At 41.1% G+C, this 20,424-nt stretch overlaps 2 protein-coding genes across 3 annotated transcripts; both read left to right on the top strand.

The window, feature by feature from the left end:
* The first annotated feature begins 1,024 nt into the window (after positions 1–1,024).
* Positions 1,025–13,586, top strand: mmp13a (matrix metallopeptidase 13a). 2 transcript variants are annotated; one of them, XM_054626552.1, is made up of 10 exons: positions 1,025–1,142; positions 1,332–1,579; positions 1,668–1,816; positions 2,006–2,134; positions 2,242–2,403; positions 2,517–2,640; positions 2,753–2,886; positions 2,990–3,149; positions 3,256–3,359; positions 3,452–3,995. In XM_054626552.1, exons 1-10 carry the CDS (start codon positions 1,044–1,046, stop codon positions 3,559–3,561), a joined length of 1,419 nt encoding a protein of 472 aa, XP_054482527.1. In that variant the 5' UTR covers positions 1,025–1,043; the 3' UTR covers positions 3,562–3,995. The 2 variants fall into 2 exon arrangements, with proteins under 2 accessions (XP_054482527.1, XP_054482526.1); XM_054626551.1 differs by lacking the exons at positions 1,332–1,579; positions 1,668–1,816; positions 2,006–2,134; ... (4 more) ...; positions 3,256–3,359; positions 3,452–3,995 and adding exons at positions 9,297–9,544; positions 9,633–9,781; positions 10,682–10,810; ... (4 more) ...; positions 12,841–12,944; positions 13,355–13,586 and having other exon boundaries at positions 1,033–1,142.
* Positions 13,587–14,817: 1,231 nt separating this feature from the next.
* On the top strand, positions 14,818–19,277 carry mmp30 (matrix metallopeptidase 30). Its single transcript, XM_054626553.1, has 10 exons — positions 14,818–14,922; positions 16,283–16,530; positions 16,660–16,808; positions 16,886–17,011; positions 17,901–18,062; positions 18,151–18,331; positions 18,497–18,627; positions 18,748–18,907; positions 18,995–19,098; positions 19,174–19,277. Exons 1-10 carry the CDS (start codon positions 14,818–14,820, stop codon positions 19,275–19,277), a joined length of 1,470 nt encoding a protein of 489 aa, XP_054482528.1.
* The last annotated feature ends 1,147 nt before the right edge of the window (positions 19,278–20,424 follow it).

The raw sequence follows: 20,424 nt of genomic DNA, 5'->3' as shown, positions 1-20,424 counted from the left end.
ACCTGTCAAAACTTAAAATTTTATAATGTAGGGCAACTCAGCATCATGACATGACTCAACTTGTCTGTGTTTGTTCACACTGTCTTAAAGAAGCAACAAGAACTGGAAAGAGTTTGTCAGCCAAAGCTCAGAGCATCTCAGGGCACTCAGAAACACCATCAGAAAATACAAAAATGAATTGTCAAACATACACTATGGCAAGCACTGTTTATGAATCCGATCTGGATTCACAAACAAATTCTAAATGTTTATATCTACAGTTTTTTAATATATATTTTTTAAATATATATAGAGTCAATTTTTACAACTATTGGATAACTGAGAACTGATGCACATTATACCACTTACTTAGGTTTTGATGTAATGACAAATTTCACATTTCCTGTATGAGTAATGGCTTGCTGTCACTGGCTTTGTTATTTTCTCATCATCGACTTCAGGTTTCATTAGGCAAAGCAGACACTTTGGTTTACCATGTACGTTGTGGCTGAAAAGAGTATCAAGGCAGGTAAATAAAATAAAAAACACTTGCATGGAGGCCAAGAGTGAAAAAAAACATAAACCTCTTTGTTTGCAAAAATGAATTGTCAAACATACACTATGGCAAGCACTGTTTATGAATCCGATCTGGATTCACAAACAAATTCTAAATGTTTATATCTACAGTTTTTTAATATATATTTTTTAAATATATAGAGAGTCAATTTTTACAACTATTGGATAACTGAGAACTGATGCAAAATAATACACATAAAAAAAAAAAAAAAATTCATGACATGCTTATTTATATATTAATTATTTAATAAAAAATTTGCAGATACAGTCTGGTACATATGACAAATGTTTTGTTTCGTCATAATTACAGTGCAATGTATGGGAATTTTTTTGGTTTGGTATACAATCAGAGCACAACTTCCTCTCTTATCCATAAAAGGAGTATTGAGTCACTGACTCAAGGACGTAGTTGCTCAACACGCCCTGTTCTCTGCCTATAAAACGACTACCTGCTGTTGCACAGAAACACAAGTTGTTATCGAGGAAACATGAAGATTTTCAATCTATGCATTCTACTAAGCCTAGCAGTCACAGTTTACTGCGTGCCAATTTCGCAGGTTACTGTGCAAGATGAGGATTTTGCTGAGGTATGTATTCTTTCTTTGTTTTTTCTGCATGCATTCTCACTATTTTGCATTGTAGTGTATTTGGATACTTAAACGTTCTTAAATGTCCTGTAAATAGCTTTCTGCATATTAACAGACACCAGATAGAGTATATGATGTACATTATCCAGCTGATGCATTTTTAAGTATAACTCCTGTTCTTTCTTGCAGAGCTACCTGAAGAAATTCTACAACCTAACAGAGGAGACAGGTCCCACTGTGAGACGGGGGATCAGCCCAGTGACCAAAAAGCTGAGCGAGATGCAGAGATTCTTTGGTCTCCAGATCACCGGGACCCTGGATGCTGACACCATGGCGATGATGAAGAAGCCCCGCTGTGGCGTTCCGGACGGCAACATTGGCCATTTCTCCACGTTCGCAGGAAGCCTGAAGTGGGGAAAAAACAGCCTGACCTACAGGTGAGGGATCCGAAGAGAGAAAGTGTGTGACAGAGGGATTGTAGTAGGTCTAACTAATAATATTCTTGATTGTTGTTCTGCACATCAGGATAGAGAACTACACACCTGACATGTCTGTGCCAGAGGTAGATGACTCCATAGAGAAAGCGCTGCAGGTCTGGGCCAAAGTCACTCCTCTGAGATTCACAAGGATCTTCAGTGGCACTGCTGACATCATGATCTCCTTTGGCCGCCTATGTGAGTACAGACAAACTTTTCGTCCCATTAAGTGTCTTTGGTTTAACTTTATTTATTAACTGTGTCCTGAATCACACTGAAGAGCTGATCAATAGTTTTTAAAACCCAGCTCTGATTTGCTGGGTTTACACTTATTCAGTGAATGGATTGTGTTTGCTCAATCTGACATGAGTATGTTCTTGTTAACAGCACATGGTGATTATTACCCCTTTGATGGCCCTGATGGCACTCTTGCCCATGCCTTCGCCCCAGCACCAGGCATTGGAGGAGATGCTCATTTTGATGATGATGAGACCTTCACTTTCCGCTCAAACACCGGTCAGTTTTTTCCTCATCTACCCACTAACTTCTGTCGGTGTATTTGACATTGTTGAATCATAGAGTGGAGCTGTTACTAACCTGTAGCTGTGTGTTTTCCGCTGCAGGCTACGTCCTCTTCATGGTTGCTGCCCATGAGTTCGGTCACTCTCTGGGTTTGTCCCACTCTGATGATGCTGGTGCTCTCATGTACCCCAATTACTCATACAGAAACCCTGAAACCTTTGTTCTGCCCCGGGATGATGTCAAGGGCATCCAGTCTCTCTATGGTCCGTAACAACTGGCACAATCATCGATATGCCTTTTTTGCACATATAGCATATGAACAAAAATATGTTAGTGCCATCTTTGTAATGTGATTATGATTTGATTTAACCTCCAGGTCCAAACAAGGATCCCTCTATAGATGAACCTGAGCCTCCCACCACCCCTGATGCCTGTGATTCCAACATGGTCTTGGATGCTGTCGCCACCCTGCGAGGAGAGATGCTCTTCTTCAAGGACAGGTATTGTAGACATACAGTAGAATGCTCAAATGTCTGAACGCTGAAGTCCATTAAGGGTGTTTTGTCTTCACACACGGTAACTCATGCATTAAATGTCCTTGTGTGTTCTTAGTTTGTTCTGGCGGAGCTACCCTCAGAGCAACACACCTCAGCAAAGTCTCATCACAAACTTCTGGCCCAATGCCCCCACCAACATCGACGCTGCGTATGAAAGCCAAATCTCAGACAGAGTGTTTCTCTTTAAAGGTATGTGATCTCAATACCTACCTGAGGCTGTAATAGACACCATTTTCAAGATTAACCTTTAGATGCAGATACTAATAAATGTTTTTTGTTCATTCCTGTACAGGTCAGAAAGTGTGGGCTTTCAGTGGCTATGATCTAGTGGGTGGCTATCCAAAAGCAATTTCCAGTTTTGGTCTGCCCAAAAGTGTGAAGAAAATTAATGCGGCCTTCTTTGACGTGGCATCCCGCAAGACTCTGTTCTTTGTGGACAACAATTACTACAGGTGTGTTCAAATTACGTGTCGTGAAATGAATTCAGGAGACCCATGATGGTTCACAAGATGGTTCACATATGGTAGATCAGTCTAATTCTTTTCTGTGATTCCTCAGTTATGATGAGGCCACAAAGACGATGGACCAGGGGTTCCCAAAGCAGGTAGATCAGACCTTCTCCGGCCTGACCAGCAAGGTGACTGCAGCTTTCCAGTACAGAGGTGAGTAGCATATAAGGTTTTCCAAATCAAGGTTACTGAGATGAGAAAAAGTTTGCACAAAAACTAACATTGAGTGAATCTGGGTTCTGCAGGTTTTACTTACATCTACAGTGGACCCTACATGTTTGAGTACAGCCTGAGGACTGGGAGGTTGTTCCGCGTTCTGAGGAACAGCTACTTCCTGCGCTGCACCAACTTCTAGACCAGTTTACTAGCTACGTTGTTTATGTAGCTGCTCTAAATGAGAATGAAGGCAATGTGATAAAATATCTTATGTTTTATATTGTAACACACTTACGGGTATATAATTCCTGAGAACAGCTGCACCTTATGTGATTTTTTTCTTTTTTATTATATCATTCTACTCTATAAAGTTAAGTTAACTCTTCTCTATCTTAGATTATTTATGTCTTATTCATAATTTAATTATTGCCATTGTTATTCTTGTTGCTGTTTTAATTTTATGTAGTTTAACTTTGGAACTTGTTACTGAAATGTATTTAAAATTGTTACAATTGCACATGTCTAAACAGATTTGTACACCACCGTGAAAGACATATAAAAGTATGTATGCAAATATAAATAAACAAAACTAATGTGAAATTTCCACCATGATTGGCAAATAAAAGTTGTTTAAATACATTTCTAAGTCTGTTTTCTGTTACGGAATGTGGTGTGGACCCAAAAAGCAGAACGACCAGGAGACGGATACAGTTCTGGCGCTTTATTTAAAGCAGAGAACTCAGCATACAGACAGGCAGGATAAGACTCACAGAGGGAAACAGGCAGGGGATCAGGCAGACAGAAATCAGAGGAAGCGGAGGTTAAACTCGGGGTCGGGGACAGAAGGCTGAGTCGTTGACCGGGGCACAGGCAAGGCAGGTAAGTCCAGACAGGCAGGGTCGGCAACGGGAAATCAGTCCGGGGGATAACGCTGGAAGGTCTGGCATAATGCGGAGAACGATCTGGCAGTGAGTGTGTGTGAGACTGGTGTTTAAATACTGCAGAGTTGATGAGTAGATAGAAGGCAGGTGTGTGGCTTGGAGCAGGTGAGTATGCTTGTGCTGATGAGGTGATTAGGTGAGTGAGGGAAGAGTGTGGTGAGAGAGTGGGAGGGGTGACACACCCACCTCACAGACACACACACACACACACAGAGATAACCAAACAAGGGAAAACACATGAAACACAAGGAATAAACAGAGACATGGCCATGGTCATGACAGTTTTCATTTTATTATGATTATGCAGATCAAAGAAGATGTCCTGTTTTCTGTGACATTGTAGGCATTTGTAAGTGTATTAAGGAAAGAGTTGCTTCTGGTTGGTGAAATATATTGGCCAATTCAAATGCTGTGTAGTGCAGTAGTGTAGAGTATTTTTCCATCAATAGAAATCTGAAAAAAATGATTCATATATACATTATACATGCATTTTGAAAACAACATTAAAAGGAAGAAACAGAAACATCTTGTAATGCTATACAGAATCATATCACCTATAAGCAACAAGAAATCATATGGTGAGAGGAGTGTGAATGTGTGAGTATGTGTGTGTGTGTGTGTGTGTGTGTGTGTGTGTGTGTGTGTGTGTGTGTGTGTGTGTGTGTGTGTGTGTGTGTGTGTGTGTGTGTGTGTGTGTGTGTGTGTGTAGGAGGGTGAGGAGAGAGAAAAAGTAGAGAGAGGGAGAGAGAGCAAGATGGCGAACGTAGTCATGTGAGTGATTACATCGCCCAAGACTCTGAAATGGCGGAGGGGAGAGGAAAGAGAGAGGGAGAGCTAGATGGTGGACGTAGTCACGTAAAGTGGTCACGTCACACAAGAGTCCACAATGATGGTGTGGCCGCAATTATTTAAAGGGGGAATTGTCAGATAACAGAAGTTCACACTGGGCCAGTTGATGTAGCCTGAATTACTGCTCCAACTCTTTACTTGTTCTATACTAAATATCTATTGGAGTCCTGATGATGTTTGAAGAAAGCACTGAAAACAGACAGAGTTCGAGGCTATAGAGTTAATTCTTCAAGCAAAGAATTCCACCAGAGTTGACTCTCCAGAGAGTGAACTGATTTGTTCTGTTCTACATTGTCTTATATAGTGTCACTACCTTCTGATCTGTAAACTCTTCCTCCGTTTCCTTTGATCTGCAGGTGTTCCAAGCTTTCCCTTATCACAACCCCATTTCCTTGAATAACATTTCTCTGTCTCTTTTATTGCCAACAGTCCTCACATTATATCTCTCTACCTTTTCTGATTTGGGAATGGTGACCTCTTCATGTGTCTCTCTTCCTGGCAAATCATGTCTCTATCTTTTCTAATAGGAGCTGGAAAACCCCTGACTCAGCATGATTCACAGCTGTGCTCCTGTCTTCTTTCTCTTCTCTTCTCTTCTCTTCTCTTCTCTTCTCTATAAATGAGCGCAACGGCGTATGTGTGTGTGTGTGTGTGTGTGTGTGTGTTTGTGGGTTAGCTAATAAAGAAAGGAAAACATTCAAAGAAAAGCAAGGAGGTTCCTCGCTGCCGCAGTAAAGTACAGTTACTGTAACTTTATCACACAGGAACCCAACTGGTGAACTCAGATTCAGCAGCCACAGTACTGGTCTTTCAACTGATAAGATACAGTTTACCGACTTAACTCACGGTAGCTGAATTAAACACAACAAAGCACAGCAGTGTGGAACAGCACTATTACAGCAGCAACTAGCACAACAGTTATATTACACAGCACTGAACTGGACTCGGAGCTCCATAAAATACACTATAACACAGTAACAGTACAGTTAAACTCAAACCAACTAACACACTATGACCTATCTCTGCCCAGACAGTAGCCTCTGACTTGAGATGGCTTCGTAGTAATCGGGGTGTGGTTATTCTGACTTGTTTGGCGGAGTTGTCTGCTGTGGGTTAAACGGTGCACTGCTCTGCGTATAGCAGCGGGGAAAACAGCGATGTCGACTTAAAGAATCCGAAAATTCTGTAATCTTTCTTCTGCAGGTTAAAGTGGGGGAGCAAGACGCAAGTTATCCCTTTCTCCTTCAGGATCCAAGTGTGTACATGAAGACAAAAACAGTCTGTTGCTCGTCCCTGGGGTTCCGTGGGGCTCTTCCAAGAGGTTCTAGTGTTGTGGTTTAAACCAAATCTCACACTCAGGTGAGAGTTTTAATGCCTGATCGGGTCTTGGCGGGGTTTTCACAGTTTAGGATTTCATTTTACATATAGGCCTCTCTTGGTACACATGTTAAAGTCCTAACATCCCCCCTTTGGTCTGAAGAGTGGGGTGCTGGCCGCAGTCTTTAGGACAAACCAAGGGCTGAAAAGTACATGCATGTGGGGGTAACAAATAGGGCAAAACAAGGGAAAAAGGGGTTAAGGAGGGTACATTTAGTGGCTGTATCACAACCTACCTAACTCTGGATTCTGGTAATCTATCTATCTCCCCCTGGCTCTGTTGGGAAGGTGAGGTAGTCACTGCCTTGGGGTGGTTTAGGATTTACCTTCGTGTAAGGCAGGTCCCCATAGCAGTGAGGAGGACTTTACCAAGCCTTGATACCCAGGATTTGGACATACATCCTAATCTCCTGCATTTTGAGGTTACTCGTTCTGCAGTGCATGGTGACATTGTCAAAGCGTTTTATGTCCCTTGCTTTGGACTCAATCTGAAGGCTGCATAGGTCTTGTGCTCAGAGAGGGCCAGGGCTGTCCGAGTCATGCGAAACCCCATCGTCGCTTTGGTCACCATAGTGGTGAGGACGACTTTCCTTGTGATGGGGATTGGGTCCAGTCAAGGCACAAGTGTGAGCAATGGGGGGTGTATTGCTCACCAGTGGATGGGGCTTTAAAACCCACTTATGCTACTCACGGCCTGGGAATAACCACACCCCCCTTCGGGTGGGAATCCCGTCCAGACAGACTATTGGAAAATAAGGAACTTGGGTCTAGTGAGCGAGATGACTGGGGCACTCGTTAGCTGTCCATGTGGATGGGATCACAGACTGCACCGCTAGAGGCTGCTAAGTTCCTCGCATTGGTCTTTGGGTTGACTGGAGTGGCTTGTCCAATCAGATGAGCATCGTCAAGTCTTTGAAACAGGACTTGGCCGAATGTGTCAGGAAGGGAAGACTGCCTCAGGTGAATCTTGAATCCTGTGGTTCTTCTCTGGCCTATGTGCTTCTCTGTCTGGCCTGGGGTTGTGTGCCCAGAGTTTCATTACTCTCCTGAAGCTGAGAGCTCAGGTTCGGCCGTCAGGACTTCCCGTCGCAGGCTGGCCCTATCCTGAACATGTTTTTAGCTGCAACTTTAACTGGTACATCACATTTTTTATCAATGGTGACTAAACCTTAACTGAGTTTACATTCACGACTTTGTTTAATACTTATGCAATTTGTGATGCAAAACAGTAACATTTGGTCAATATACAGTATACAGAAATAATAACAATAAAATATGATTTAGTAAACTTTGAAATAGAGTGTTGAACAGAACTAAATATGGTCATTTCACTCAGATAAGGTTAATGCAGCCAAGTGGCCTGAGATTCTGGTTTGAGCGTGTGACATCAATAACACATTGCTCTACATTATGTCTAATAATACTAAGCTGCTCACTGATGAATAATGAAGGGAGGTGATTAACAGTGGCAACATCAGCATTTGCTGTCGTAATACAGTGTTGTTATATGAACCCTAATGATGATACCAAGTTTTCCTGGAAACAGAAATGTTGTTTTAATTAAATATATATTATATATATAAATATTTGATATATAATATTTATTTTTATGGATAGATAGAGAGAGAGAAAGATACATAGATAGAAAGATAGATAGGAAGATAGATAGATGCTACTTTCCTATTGCAACACCTTCATCCCCACTGTCTACGTTTACTATGTGGATATACCTGAAGCAAAAGTTGCACAACAAAAACATGTACTGCTCCTCCCAGTGTCCAGTGTTAGGAAACAGCAACCACAATGTAGTTTTCCACTAACAGTAAAGTACAAATGTTACATAAATTGATACTTAAATGCATTTAAATTTTCATTGTGTGATAAAGAACATAATCTTGGATGCATTACAGCACTGATAACTATAAACCAGATTGTTACAGTTGTTAAGCTGTTGTGAAGCTGCTGTGGATTTGTACTATTTACAGCGTGTGACATCTACAAATACTTCATTACCTGTCAGAAGGACCTGTGACGTGACACAGCATGTCTGTGTTTCCTCACAGAGTACATCTTCCTGTCAGTGTCAACAGTAGCCTGAGGGTAAGAGGAGACAGGCTGCCATTAAAGAGCTGTGTATCCATGACCGACTCAATTAAAAAATCGGAGGATATCGCTCAGAATATGAATTTAAGTAACCGATGAAGGCATCAGCAAACATAATCCCTTGGTCGGCTCCACCTGAACTGGTCAAAAGACAACATGAGTCTCACTTCCTTATCATTACTTCATTCATCCAGTTTGTTCCTAAAATATGTTATTTTAAAATCATTTGGTTTGTGTGGTCATGTCATGTGTCATCTTTTTGGGGGCTGAGCAATCAAAGCCAATCTTCTCCCTCTTATCTATAAATGGAACACTTCTTGAGTCACTGACTCAGGAAGGGATTACTCAATATGCCTACCCCTCAGGGCGTCCACTCGTCAGCCTATATAACAGCAGACTCCAGAACAGAAACATGAGACGCACTTCAACGAGGAAGCATGAGGTCCTGCAGTCTGTGCATCATTCTGAGCCTGGCAGTCGCAGTCCACTGTGGGCCTGATTCACAAGTCACTGTGGAAGATGAAGGTTATGCAGAGGTTTGTATGCATTCATTACTTTGCATTTAAGACGCGTTCAAGATGTGCATTTCAGGGACTTTTTCTGTTCCACAAATTCTGAAACTCATTACTGAATAAACAGTATCAATTCTCGGCTTCTTTTACAGAGCTACCTGAAGAAATTCTACAACCTAACAGAGGAGACAGGTCCCACTATCAGACGGGGGATCAGCCCAGTGACCAGAAAGCTGAGCGAGATGCAGAGATTCTTTGGTCTCCAGATCACCGGGACCCTGGATGCTGACACCATGGCGATGATGAAGAAGCCCCGCTGTGGCGTTCCGGACGGCAACATTGGCCATTTCTCCACGTTCGCAAGAAGCCCGAAGTGGGGAAAAAACAGCCTGACCTACAGGTGAGGGATCCGAAGAGAGAAAGTGTGTGACAGAGGGATTGTAGTAGGTCTAACTAATAATATTCTAGATTGTTGTTCTGCACATCAGGATAGAGAAATACACACCTGACATGTCTGTACCAGAGGTAGATGACTCCATAGAGAAAGCGCTGCAGGTCTGGGCCAAAGTCACTCCTCTGAGATTCACAAGGATCAACAGTGGCACTGCTGACATCATGATCTCCTTTGGCCGGAAATGTGAGTACAGACCAATTTTAGTGGTGGAAGCAGTACTCAGATCCTTTAATGAAGTAAAATTAGGACTACCATAGTCTAAAATACTCCATCACAAGGCAGTGCTACTTAAGTGAGTACAGAAGTATAATCAGCAAAATATACCCAAAGTATCAAATGTATGCAGAGAGGCAGAAAATGTTTTATTTTGTGATTATTATATTAAATTATGTTATGTTATGTTATTTTATCCTATGTTACAATATGTTATATGATATGATATTATATTATGAAAAATAAAAAAATAAAAAAATTGAACTAGAACTATAAAGAAGCATGAAATGGTAAAGTAAAGTGCAGGAACCTTAAAAAATGTACTTTGGCACAGTACCTGGTAATGTACTTGCACAGTTATTTGACTCTTGATCCAAGCATATCTCACTGAGTTAATTTCAACACGTGTGAAGGTTGCACAACTATAATGTACCACATTTGTTATTCTGACTTAGGTGTGTGAGGTATCTATCTTCCAGCATGTCCTGGAGAGGTTGTTGACTTCTCTGCTATAGCTGCATATTTGAGGGGCATGTCCCTTCATTACTGACAATGGTTCCAGTGCAGTTACATAATGTATATATTACTCAAGACAACAAAGAGACAATAGTCATTCCTCAGGTGGCATGCCAGAGCTTGCATCCATCTTTGAGCCATCTTTAAGGGATAAGAGACTGATTTTTATCTTAGCTCAGGTTTGTGCTGGTATCCCACAGAGAAGCTTGTGCCATGGGGTACAATAACAATGAAATACCCAGTTGGGATTTGCTTCATTTCTTAAAGATACAATCTTTAAGTTCAGGAGAAAGTAAATTTTATAGCACAAGTTCTTGTTTGCTCAATCTGACATGAGTATGTTCTTTTTAACAGCACATGGTGATTATTACCCCTTTGATGGCCCTGGTGGCACTCTTGCCCATGCCTTCGCCCCAGCACCAGGCATTGGAGGAGATGCTCATTTTGATGATGATGAGACCTTCACTTTCCGTTCAAGCAGAGGTGAGTTTTTTATTCATACACAGTGTATTGTCTCTTTCACCCACTAACTACTGTCAGTGTGTGTTTTGACACGGTCTAATCATGCTAATGGCCAGCAGGGGGAGACTTCTCTGGTTGTATAGAAGTCTATAAGAAAATTACTCTACTTCTCTGTTTATTTATTTACTCAGTAAACATTGTAAACATGAGTTTATGGTCTCAATCTCTAGTTCCAAGTCTTCTCCAATACAGCATGATGTTGATTTAGTAAATTATGGTCCATTTAGAGTCAAATAGACCATCAAGCAGGGTATGCTTTAGAGCGGAGCTACCTTCTGAACAACGTTGTTGCTGGTCTGGGAGTTGTCAGTGTCTTATTTTTCAATTTGAACCCATTCACAATGTGTTTTCACTACACGAGTTAAGTTAATTAAAATATTTGGTCAACTAAACACATATTGGGCGACTGTGGCTCAGTGGAGATCAGGGTCGTCCTCCAATCAGAGGATCGGCGGTTCGATCCCCGGCTCTCCGGCAGTCCATGTCGATGTGTCCTTGGGCAAAACACTTAACCCTGAGTTGCTCCCGAAGGCTGTGCCTTAGGTGTGTGGATGTTGTATGAATGTTAGTTAGACTTAGACTCCTGATGTGCAGGTGGCACCTTGCATGGTAGCCCCTGTCATCAGTGTATGAATGGGTGAATGATATGTAATGTAAAAGCGTTTGAGTGGTCGGAAGACTAGAAAAGCGCTATACAAGTACAGTCCATTTATTATACTTTGCTCCCCCCACTCATGTTGCTTCTGGTAGCAAAAAAACAGATTGCGACGGCCAAAAGCCAAGATGGAGACAGCCAAGATGGAGACAGCCAAAATGCCTAACTCTAAGCTTCCAAACTGTAATCCAAAAACCAATGGGTGACGTCACGATGACTTTGTCCACTGCTTATATACAGTCTATGATTACAACTAACCTGTAGCTGTGTGTTTTCTGCTGCAGGCTACGTCCTCTTCATGGTTGCTGCTCATGAGTTCGGCCACTCTCTGGGTTTGTCCCACTCTGATGATGCTGGTGCTCTCATGTACCCCATTTACTCATACAGAAACCCTGACACCTTTGTTCTGCCCCGGGATGATGTCAACGGCATCCAGTCTCTCTATGGTTCGTAACAACTGGCTGGATCATCGATATGCCTGTTTTGCACACATAGCTTGTAGCCAAATTCTTTGACAATCAACCTTTGTTGATGCTACTCAACCGTTTGGGTTTTGGTGCACTGCAATCCAGGGCTTTCTAAATACTTGAGGACTAATTTTGTCTATGCTCCAGGTCCAAACACTGACAAGGATCCCTCTGTCGATGAACCTCAGCCCCCCACCACCCCTGATGCCTGTGATTCCAGCATGGTCTTGGATGCTGTCACCACCCTGCGAGGAGAGATGCTCTTCTTCAAGGACAGGTATCAGACATACCAAAACCCCTAGGTCCAAAGCCTATCAAGATGGTTTCTCATCATAAGTGGCCTGGCTTATGTTCAAAATGTCCTTTTGTGTTCTTAGTTTGTTCTGGCGGAGCTACCCCCAGAGCAGGACACCTCAGCAAAGTCTTATCACAAACTTCTGGCCCAATGCCCCCACCAACATCGACGCTGCGTATGAAAGCCGACACTCAGATATAATCTTTCTCTTTAAAGGTATGTCATTTTAGCAGACTATGTGTTCTCAATACCTACCTGAGGCTTCAATAATACACCATTTCAAAGGTTATCTCTGTCAAATTTGCGTTTATTATATATTTTCCTTCCTCAGGTCGTAGAGTTTGGGCCTTCACTGGCTATGACCTTGTTCGTGGCTATCCTAAAAGAATTACCAGTTTTGGTCTACCAAGAAAAGTTAAGAAAATCGATGCAGCGCTCTATGACGTGGAATCTGGCAAGACTCTGTTCTTTGTGGGCAGCAATTACTACAGGTGTGTTTAGAGAATTCTGTTTTCAGTATTCTTAACTCTTTACCCCTATTGAATATATATAATTCCTGCTTGTGTGTTCTCAGTTATGATGAGGCCAGAAAGACCATGGGCCGGGGACTCCCTAAGCAAGTGCAACAGACCTTCTCCGGCCTGACCAGCAAGGTGGCTGCAGCTTTCCAGTACAGAGGTGAGTAGCATTCAAAGCTGACCTGAGTTTTCCAAGTCAAAACTGAAATGAGATGTTCTTTGCTTTTTTGAAGAATGAATGAATCATCCTTCAATCTTTTTAGCCTCTAAAATAAAAGTGACATTTGGGGTCAATTAGCTTTCTTTCTGAGAGTTACATGAAGGATCCATACAGCTTTCAAATCACATCTGTCTGTTAAACATGCAGCTGTTTTCCTTCTGACCTGCCTTTATGCTAAGCTAAGCTAACCACCACCTGGTTCCAGCCTCATATTTAATTGACAAACATGACAGTGTTATCAATCTTGTCATCTAATTCTTGGCAAGAAAGGGATTAAGCGTTTTTCCGAAATATTAAACGTTCCTATAACTAGCAAATAAACTAACATTGAGTGAATCTGGGTTTTGCAGGTTTTACTTACATCTACAGTGGACCCTACATGTTTGAGTACAGCCTGAGGACTGGGAGATTGTACCGTGTGCTGAGGAACAGCTACTTCCTGCGCTGCACCAAATCCTAGACCAGTTTACTAGCGACGTTGTTTATGTAGCCGCTCTGAATGAGAATGAATGTACACTAACTGTGATAATATAGTACATTTTAAATATATCTATTATGCAAAATATTATATTTTCAATATTGAATTGTATAAAATGTATTTAGGGCTGCAGTATAAAGATAAAATGTGATATTATTTTTGTATAAGACTTTCAGCATCCCGTTAATCAGATAGTTAGTTAATAGTCTAATCTGAGGGGCTTCTACTGTCGGGAAGGTCCTGACAGTATCAGTCACTTATTAATGATGAAACATTTCGAAGATGATTAATCTGTGATTAAAATCTGTTATCTAATGATGTTATAGATGATCTGGAAAGCTTTGGATATGTCATCAATGCATTAATATATTAATTGTATAGATATGTCATTAGAAAAACAACATAGGTCTTATAAAGGTCTTGCAAATTAATAAAATCAATACATTAATACAAATATCAAACGTTGTTCAGTTTGTGACTGACCCGCCACTCGAACAACAGCCCTCTGTCAGCCAGTCAACCCTGGTGTGCAACCAGTATGAGCCTAACACTGTGCTCTGTATGGCTCCATGTCTTGTTTCCTTTGCGTACTACATCCACTGATGCATTGCCTTTTAGTGCATGTGAGCACGCCTCACTGGTTAGCTCACATGCACTCTGCACTGTGCTCATACAGCGGTTACAGCTGATAACACCATCCCGACCGACAGCGTTGTAGCCAGTATGCAAAATATGTGGGCATGGACGGGACCCCCTGGTTGCCAGCGGGTATTTCTCACGACGGTTGCTCCTCCGGACAACACTTTGATCTGCCCTTTTGCAGTTCTTTGCACTGTTAGCAATGATAGCTGTGACCTACCATGTTGAGAGCTGATGAGAGGCCATCACAATCCCGAATTCCATATCTTACACCGTCAAGTATCTTCATCAGATAATTGTACACAAGTTTAAAGTTTAAAACACCTGAAAGGTATAAAACTCAATTTTCTCAAATAAATAAAAAACAGAGAGAAGACCTGTATCCTCTTGTCTGAATCAAAACAATGTGTTTATTTGGTTCATTTCTAGTCTACATCATGTTCATGCAGGCCCAGGCTGCTATGATACTCCAATACTACACCTATCATCTCTCCCTCTGTTGTTCTAAATGGGCCTGTTCAGACATTTGCAGGAATGTTTTATTGCCCCATCATGCATCTTTCTCTGCTCCTCACCCTGCAAAAAAAAACACTGGTGTTGACTGTCCAACTCTGCATGTGAGCAGTGCCTGAGAGGAAGAATAAGTAAGGTACTCAGAGTTGTTCCTTCTTCTCTGCAGTAGACAAAAAAGGAATCATGGAACTCGCACTGGCTGTGAAAACTATGATAGTTGTTAATATGGCACTCTGTGGAGCTGTGCCCACCACTTCACTCAACCAAGATGAGCACTCTAAAGCCCAGGTAATCATGCAGTGTTTGTTGCTGGTATTTCCCAGCCAATCCTAGTGAGGTAATCAGTTTTTCTCTGTGATTCTGTAAGATCAATTCTCTTTGTTTCAACGCTATCAAAAAATAAAGTTACAGCCTTTTGGAAATGGTGTAACATGAAAAGAAAAAATGCGCTTCCCATTTTTGGAAAAGTTTTTATCTATTAAAAGTCAGGTTTCCAGTATTATAGATGCACTTTGTACCGGACACAGGCTCAGTTTTGAGATGCAGAGAATCTTCAGAGGAACAGGGAGTAGCATTTAGAGGGATCTATTGGCAGGGATGGAATATAATATAAAAATAGTATATTTTACTTAATTGTATAATTACAGAAAATAAGAATCGTTGTTAAAAAACTTATCCCAGTAGAGTAAGCAAGCAAACTACTCATGTTGTTTAAACAGCAGCAGTTAGGTAGTTATAGCTTTGTACAGTCTATCCTGGAACTTGTGCAGCTGCACTAAAACACACACACAAAAACAAAATTTAACAAAACAAATACCACGTCAGGGCCATTAGTAGGTCTACATTATGTACTTTATTATGCAATAGGCTAACGCTGTACAACTTTACCCAAAAGCAAACAATGGGCTTTTATCTATACATTCAAACCACTCAGATTGATTTGCTATTTTGTTGTGCAATCCGTTGTTAAAGAATGACAACTAATGATCATTTAATCCTTGAACTTAAAATTCTATCATCTATTTTTAGATTTCTGCAGACAATTGGCTAGCATTTAAAAAGGTAGACTAAGAAAAAAACCTGCCCTGTGATAGGCTGGCGACCTGTCCAGGGTGTACCCTGCCTTCGCCCATTGACAGCTGGGATCGGCTCCAGCCCCCCCGCGACCCTTAACTGGATAAGCGGTTACGGAAGATGGATGGATGGATGGACTAAGAAAATAAGTGTCAACGGTTCAACATAAATTCCATTTTAGTGCTCATGCACATATAAAGTAAATTATGACAGGCGAAAATACAAGGCCACTCCGTGTGTAATACAGCTCTGATATGAATGCAGGAGAGTGAACAGTTACAGTAAATAGTGTGGTTGATATCAATAAAATTAGATTACAAACATTAATGTTGGATTACATTCACGCAGCATTCAATTCAGAGCAGAAATGGCAGACCTCGCCGGAAGTGACTGACTATTTTGCTCTTATATACTGACCCAAAAGAGTATAAAACATTGAATTTGATAACATGAAAATATTTAGTATTAAAACCTTAAAAAAAATTGTATTACTATATTATTTATCAGTCAGATTAATCTTATATGGATTTGTATTTGAACATGAGAAGTGTTTATTCCCATTGTGTTTGTCCAGGACTATCTGTCTCAGTTTTTCTCTGATGTGGGTGTCAGCGCCCCCAGCAGTGTCCACCGCAGCTCTCTGGATTCTTTTCAAGACACTCTCAGAAAAATGCAGGAGTATTTTGGCCTGGAGGTGTCGGGGCAGTTGGACTCCAACACCATGGAGGTGATGGCTCGCCCCCGCTGTGGTTTCACAGACGTGACCAGATACGGCCACTTTGACGGTCGACCGAAGTGGGACAAGACTGTGGTCACATACAGGTACGACACCAGGTCTCCATGTCAGGACAGAGAGCAGCAAGTCTCTGCGAGCTCTTCATTCTAACATTAAGCACAATAAAGCTGCTGTTGAGAGATTTGTAAACCCTTTTCACTTTCACACCACCGCAGGATAACTCAATACACACCAGACTTGAATCAAAGTGATGTGGATGCCACTATAGCCAAGGCTCTGAAACTCTACAGTGACATCATTCCTCTGGATTTCAAGCACATCCAAAGCGGCACCGCTGATATTATGATCATGTTCAAGGCTCAAGGTAATGCAGGGCCTTTAGTGCGTTTGATAAAATGCCTGATCTAGTGTTAATTCTTCTTCTTCTTCTCTTGAAACCAGACCATGGAGATTTCGCTCCATTCGACGGGGAGGGTGGGGTCTTGGCCCACGCGTTCTCCCCTGGAGAGGGCAATGGAGGGGACACCCATTTTGATGAAGATGAGAGCTGGACTCTTACCTCAGCAGGTGTTCACATTAAGAAAGCATTGTCATTGAGGGGATGTAATGCTAAAGCTGATTGCAGCGCCGTCCGTTAGCATAGGTAGTACAGGTGAATGCTAGGGACACCATTCATCCATAGGGGCGCCCAAAATTAAGGGGAGAAACAAACACAAAATGAAAAAGTTTTACTATTTTTGAAATAAACAGTTTTAATACTTTCAAAATATTACCAAAGTAGCCCACACCAACATTACTTTTTTACCTATATCCTAGCCCCTTTTTTTCAGGCCTGCCCCGAGCATAAGCGTGTTGCATCACCCTAAAAGATTGCTGCAGGGTTTTTCTGTAGGCCATCCAGGAAGTTAGCAACACACTGGTTCCCTGGACCTAAAAACAATAGGATGTTTCCATTGGATTTTGGATTATTGCAAAAAAATAAACTACGTGCCAAACAAATGTTTATGATACCTACATGTTTTGTTCAGCAAGATAATCTTTGCAAATGAACAGCACTTTAATGATTTTTGAAGCATGAATACAATCACCAGAACTAATCAAGTTAACGGTAAATCTCCTTAGCTGGTATTAACTAGAGACCATATTTCAGGCATCTAACTAAATGCCCATTCGAAAAACTCATTGACTTTGAGACAAGGGAACAGGAAGTGCAGAAACGCTGACTCATGTCTGGGTTTTAAGACTTATTTCTGCAGCACTCTAAAGCCAAAAATTAGCTGTAGTTAACGTCAGTTACTCCCACCTTAAGTACATTAAGGAAATTTGGAAAGACTAATCAGGTGTTTGGGGAATAACCTATCGCATATTTCTTTTAGAAATAAGCCCACAGTTCTTCTTTTAAGTGTTCAACTTTGGCTGATTATGTACCAACATCAATTTTGGTGTGTATTGGCAGGAGCCAACCTGTTCTTGGTGGCAGCGCATGAGTTCGGCCATGCACTGGGGTTAGCCCACTCTCAGGTCCAGACGGCACTGATGTTTCCCACCTACCAATATGTGAACACAGAGGGATACATGCTACCAGATGACGACAGACAGGGAGTACAAGCTATCTACGGTGAGAGCCCCAATAATTCATGGATACATTTTTCGTATTTCAGAAACATCTTTACTTAAGACATTTCTTTATATTTTACCTCTAAAAGGAGTCAGAGCATCATCTCAGCCAACAATTAGACCTCCCCCAAACCCACAGCCCACCAAACAACCTAGACCTGAACCAGATCCTGAACCCACATCAGAACCTCTTCCAGACAGGTGCAACAGGAACCTGATCTTTGATGCTGCAACCTCCATTCAAAGGAGTCTTTACTTCTTCAAAGACAAGTGAGACATTTATGCACTACTTTTTTAGCTTTCGTCATTTGAGTTTCGCAATAATATGTATTTCAAGTATTATTTGTGTTATTTTAAATGCTTGTAGTTGGGGGTTTTTTTTCTCAGTATGTGACCACTGTCAGCTGTAAATGGGACTTTCTGTTGCTTTGTCAGACATTTCTGGAAGAGGAGCAGCTCCTGGGACGGCATCAGTACAAAGAAGATACAGTCTGTCTGGCCTGGAATAAGCAGAGTTGATGCTGCTTATGAGTATAAGAAACACAATACTGTAATTTTCTTTGAAGGTACAACATTAAGTTTGATTAACTTAGAAATAATCCACAAAATCCATATTTTTCAGAAAAAAGTTTCAAACAAACGCTGGGACCAATAAAAAACATACCTCTACCTGCTTAATGTCACAGGGGATCATTACTGGGGGATCAGAGGAAACACTGTCTTACCTGGCTATCCCAAACCTCTCAGCAACTTTGGCCTCCCTCCATCTGTCACCAAGGTAGATGCTGCTGTCTATGTGTCAGTCACAGGCAGAACCCTGCTCTTTGCGCAGGACAGATACTGGAGGTGAGTAATGCGCATAACCATAAACACCTGGGCTGAATCTTGATGCAGATGCCACATTTAAGAACACCTCCCCATTTACTCATGCAGCTACAATGAAAGGAGGGGCAGAATGGATGGTGGGTACCCGAAATCCATTCGCAGAGGCCTCCCTGGGATCGGCTCCAGAGTGGATGCTGCCTTTGAGAACAGAGGTAGGCGACAGCAGCACAGCAGCGTTATCACTTCCTGTATCGGGGAGATAATAATCATGCATCAACCCTTTTCAGGTTCCCTTTACTTTTCATATGGATCCAGACAGACAGAGTACCACTACCAACGAAGAAGAGCGATTCTCACTCTGTTAAACTATGAATGGATGGATTGCAACTAAAGAAAGAAGGACCCAAACACACACAGTCACACCGGTGAGAACACAATAATAGCTATGGTTTACTCCACTTACTCATCCTCTGTAGCTTAAAGGGGCTTATCTGTATAAATCTGCATGGAAATAGATCATTTGATAAATCATATACAGTATGAAATAGTATGATAATCCTGTGGGCAACCACTGCTATTATGTAGCCGATGCGTTTTCTTAGACATACATCAATTAAACATGATTCAATAAATCTTTAAAAGTGGAAAAAATAAATCAAGACTGAGTTTAAATGCTTATTCATCATGCATGCGTTAGTGAATTAAGATAAATTAGAATAAAGGTAATCTGGTTTGAACCCAGGTGAGTAGAGGACCATGACTCAACATTACTCAGAAGAGTTGGTGCAGAAGGAAAATCAATGCACATACTCATGATTAAAGGGCAATTTCTGTATTTTTCACCCTGGACCACATTTTCCCAAATTTTTTTGTCTAAGTGACTAATGGGGACATAATTTAGTGTAAACTGAACCAGTGTTGAGTGAGAACTTTGTAACCAGCAGCCACTGAACGTGCTGCAAGGGCAAGTGAGCAGCATCAGCGTAATGTCACGTCCACTAAAAGTAGTTGTTTTTTTCCACTGACAGGCTCAGATTGCTACTATTAGTGACAGCATTATGGAAAGTATCCGACAGAAAAATAAACTGTTCTTTTTTTTGGTTTTTACAAATGACTTATTTTTTTTATTTTTCTGCTCTGAATTGAAGAATAAAGAAAGTTAGACAGGTGACCTGGATGTAAAAGTATATTCATTTAAAAAAAATAAAAGCCCAAAAGATAGAATGGACACAGGCAATGATAACCTTAGAAGACAATCTAATTAAAAATAAACACAGGCGGTTTAATATTTTGTTTTGTTTTTAAATTTAGATTTTCCAGGTAATAAAATAAATACAAAATGTGATAGGAGAGGTCAAGAAGCTAAATGTTTATACAACAGACTTCCCCTCAACATAAGGAGAAAAAACAAACAATAACAAATAAGGGAAAGCAATAATCTGACATAATTTAGAAAACTACATTAATGTACAATATTGTGCATCTATCCATGTACACAGCAAGAGATTGTTTGATTCAATCGATTTTTCTTAATTTAG

This window comes from Anoplopoma fimbria, chromosome 24 (assembly GCF_027596085.1).
Source record: "Anoplopoma fimbria isolate UVic2021 breed Golden Eagle Sablefish chromosome 24, Afim_UVic_2022, whole genome shotgun sequence".
Classification (NCBI taxonomy): domain Eukaryota; kingdom Metazoa; phylum Chordata; class Actinopteri; order Perciformes; family Anoplopomatidae; genus Anoplopoma; species Anoplopoma fimbria.
The sequence above is the reverse complement of the archived record's forward strand: the minus strand, read 5'-3'. Positions and strand labels throughout refer to the sequence as shown.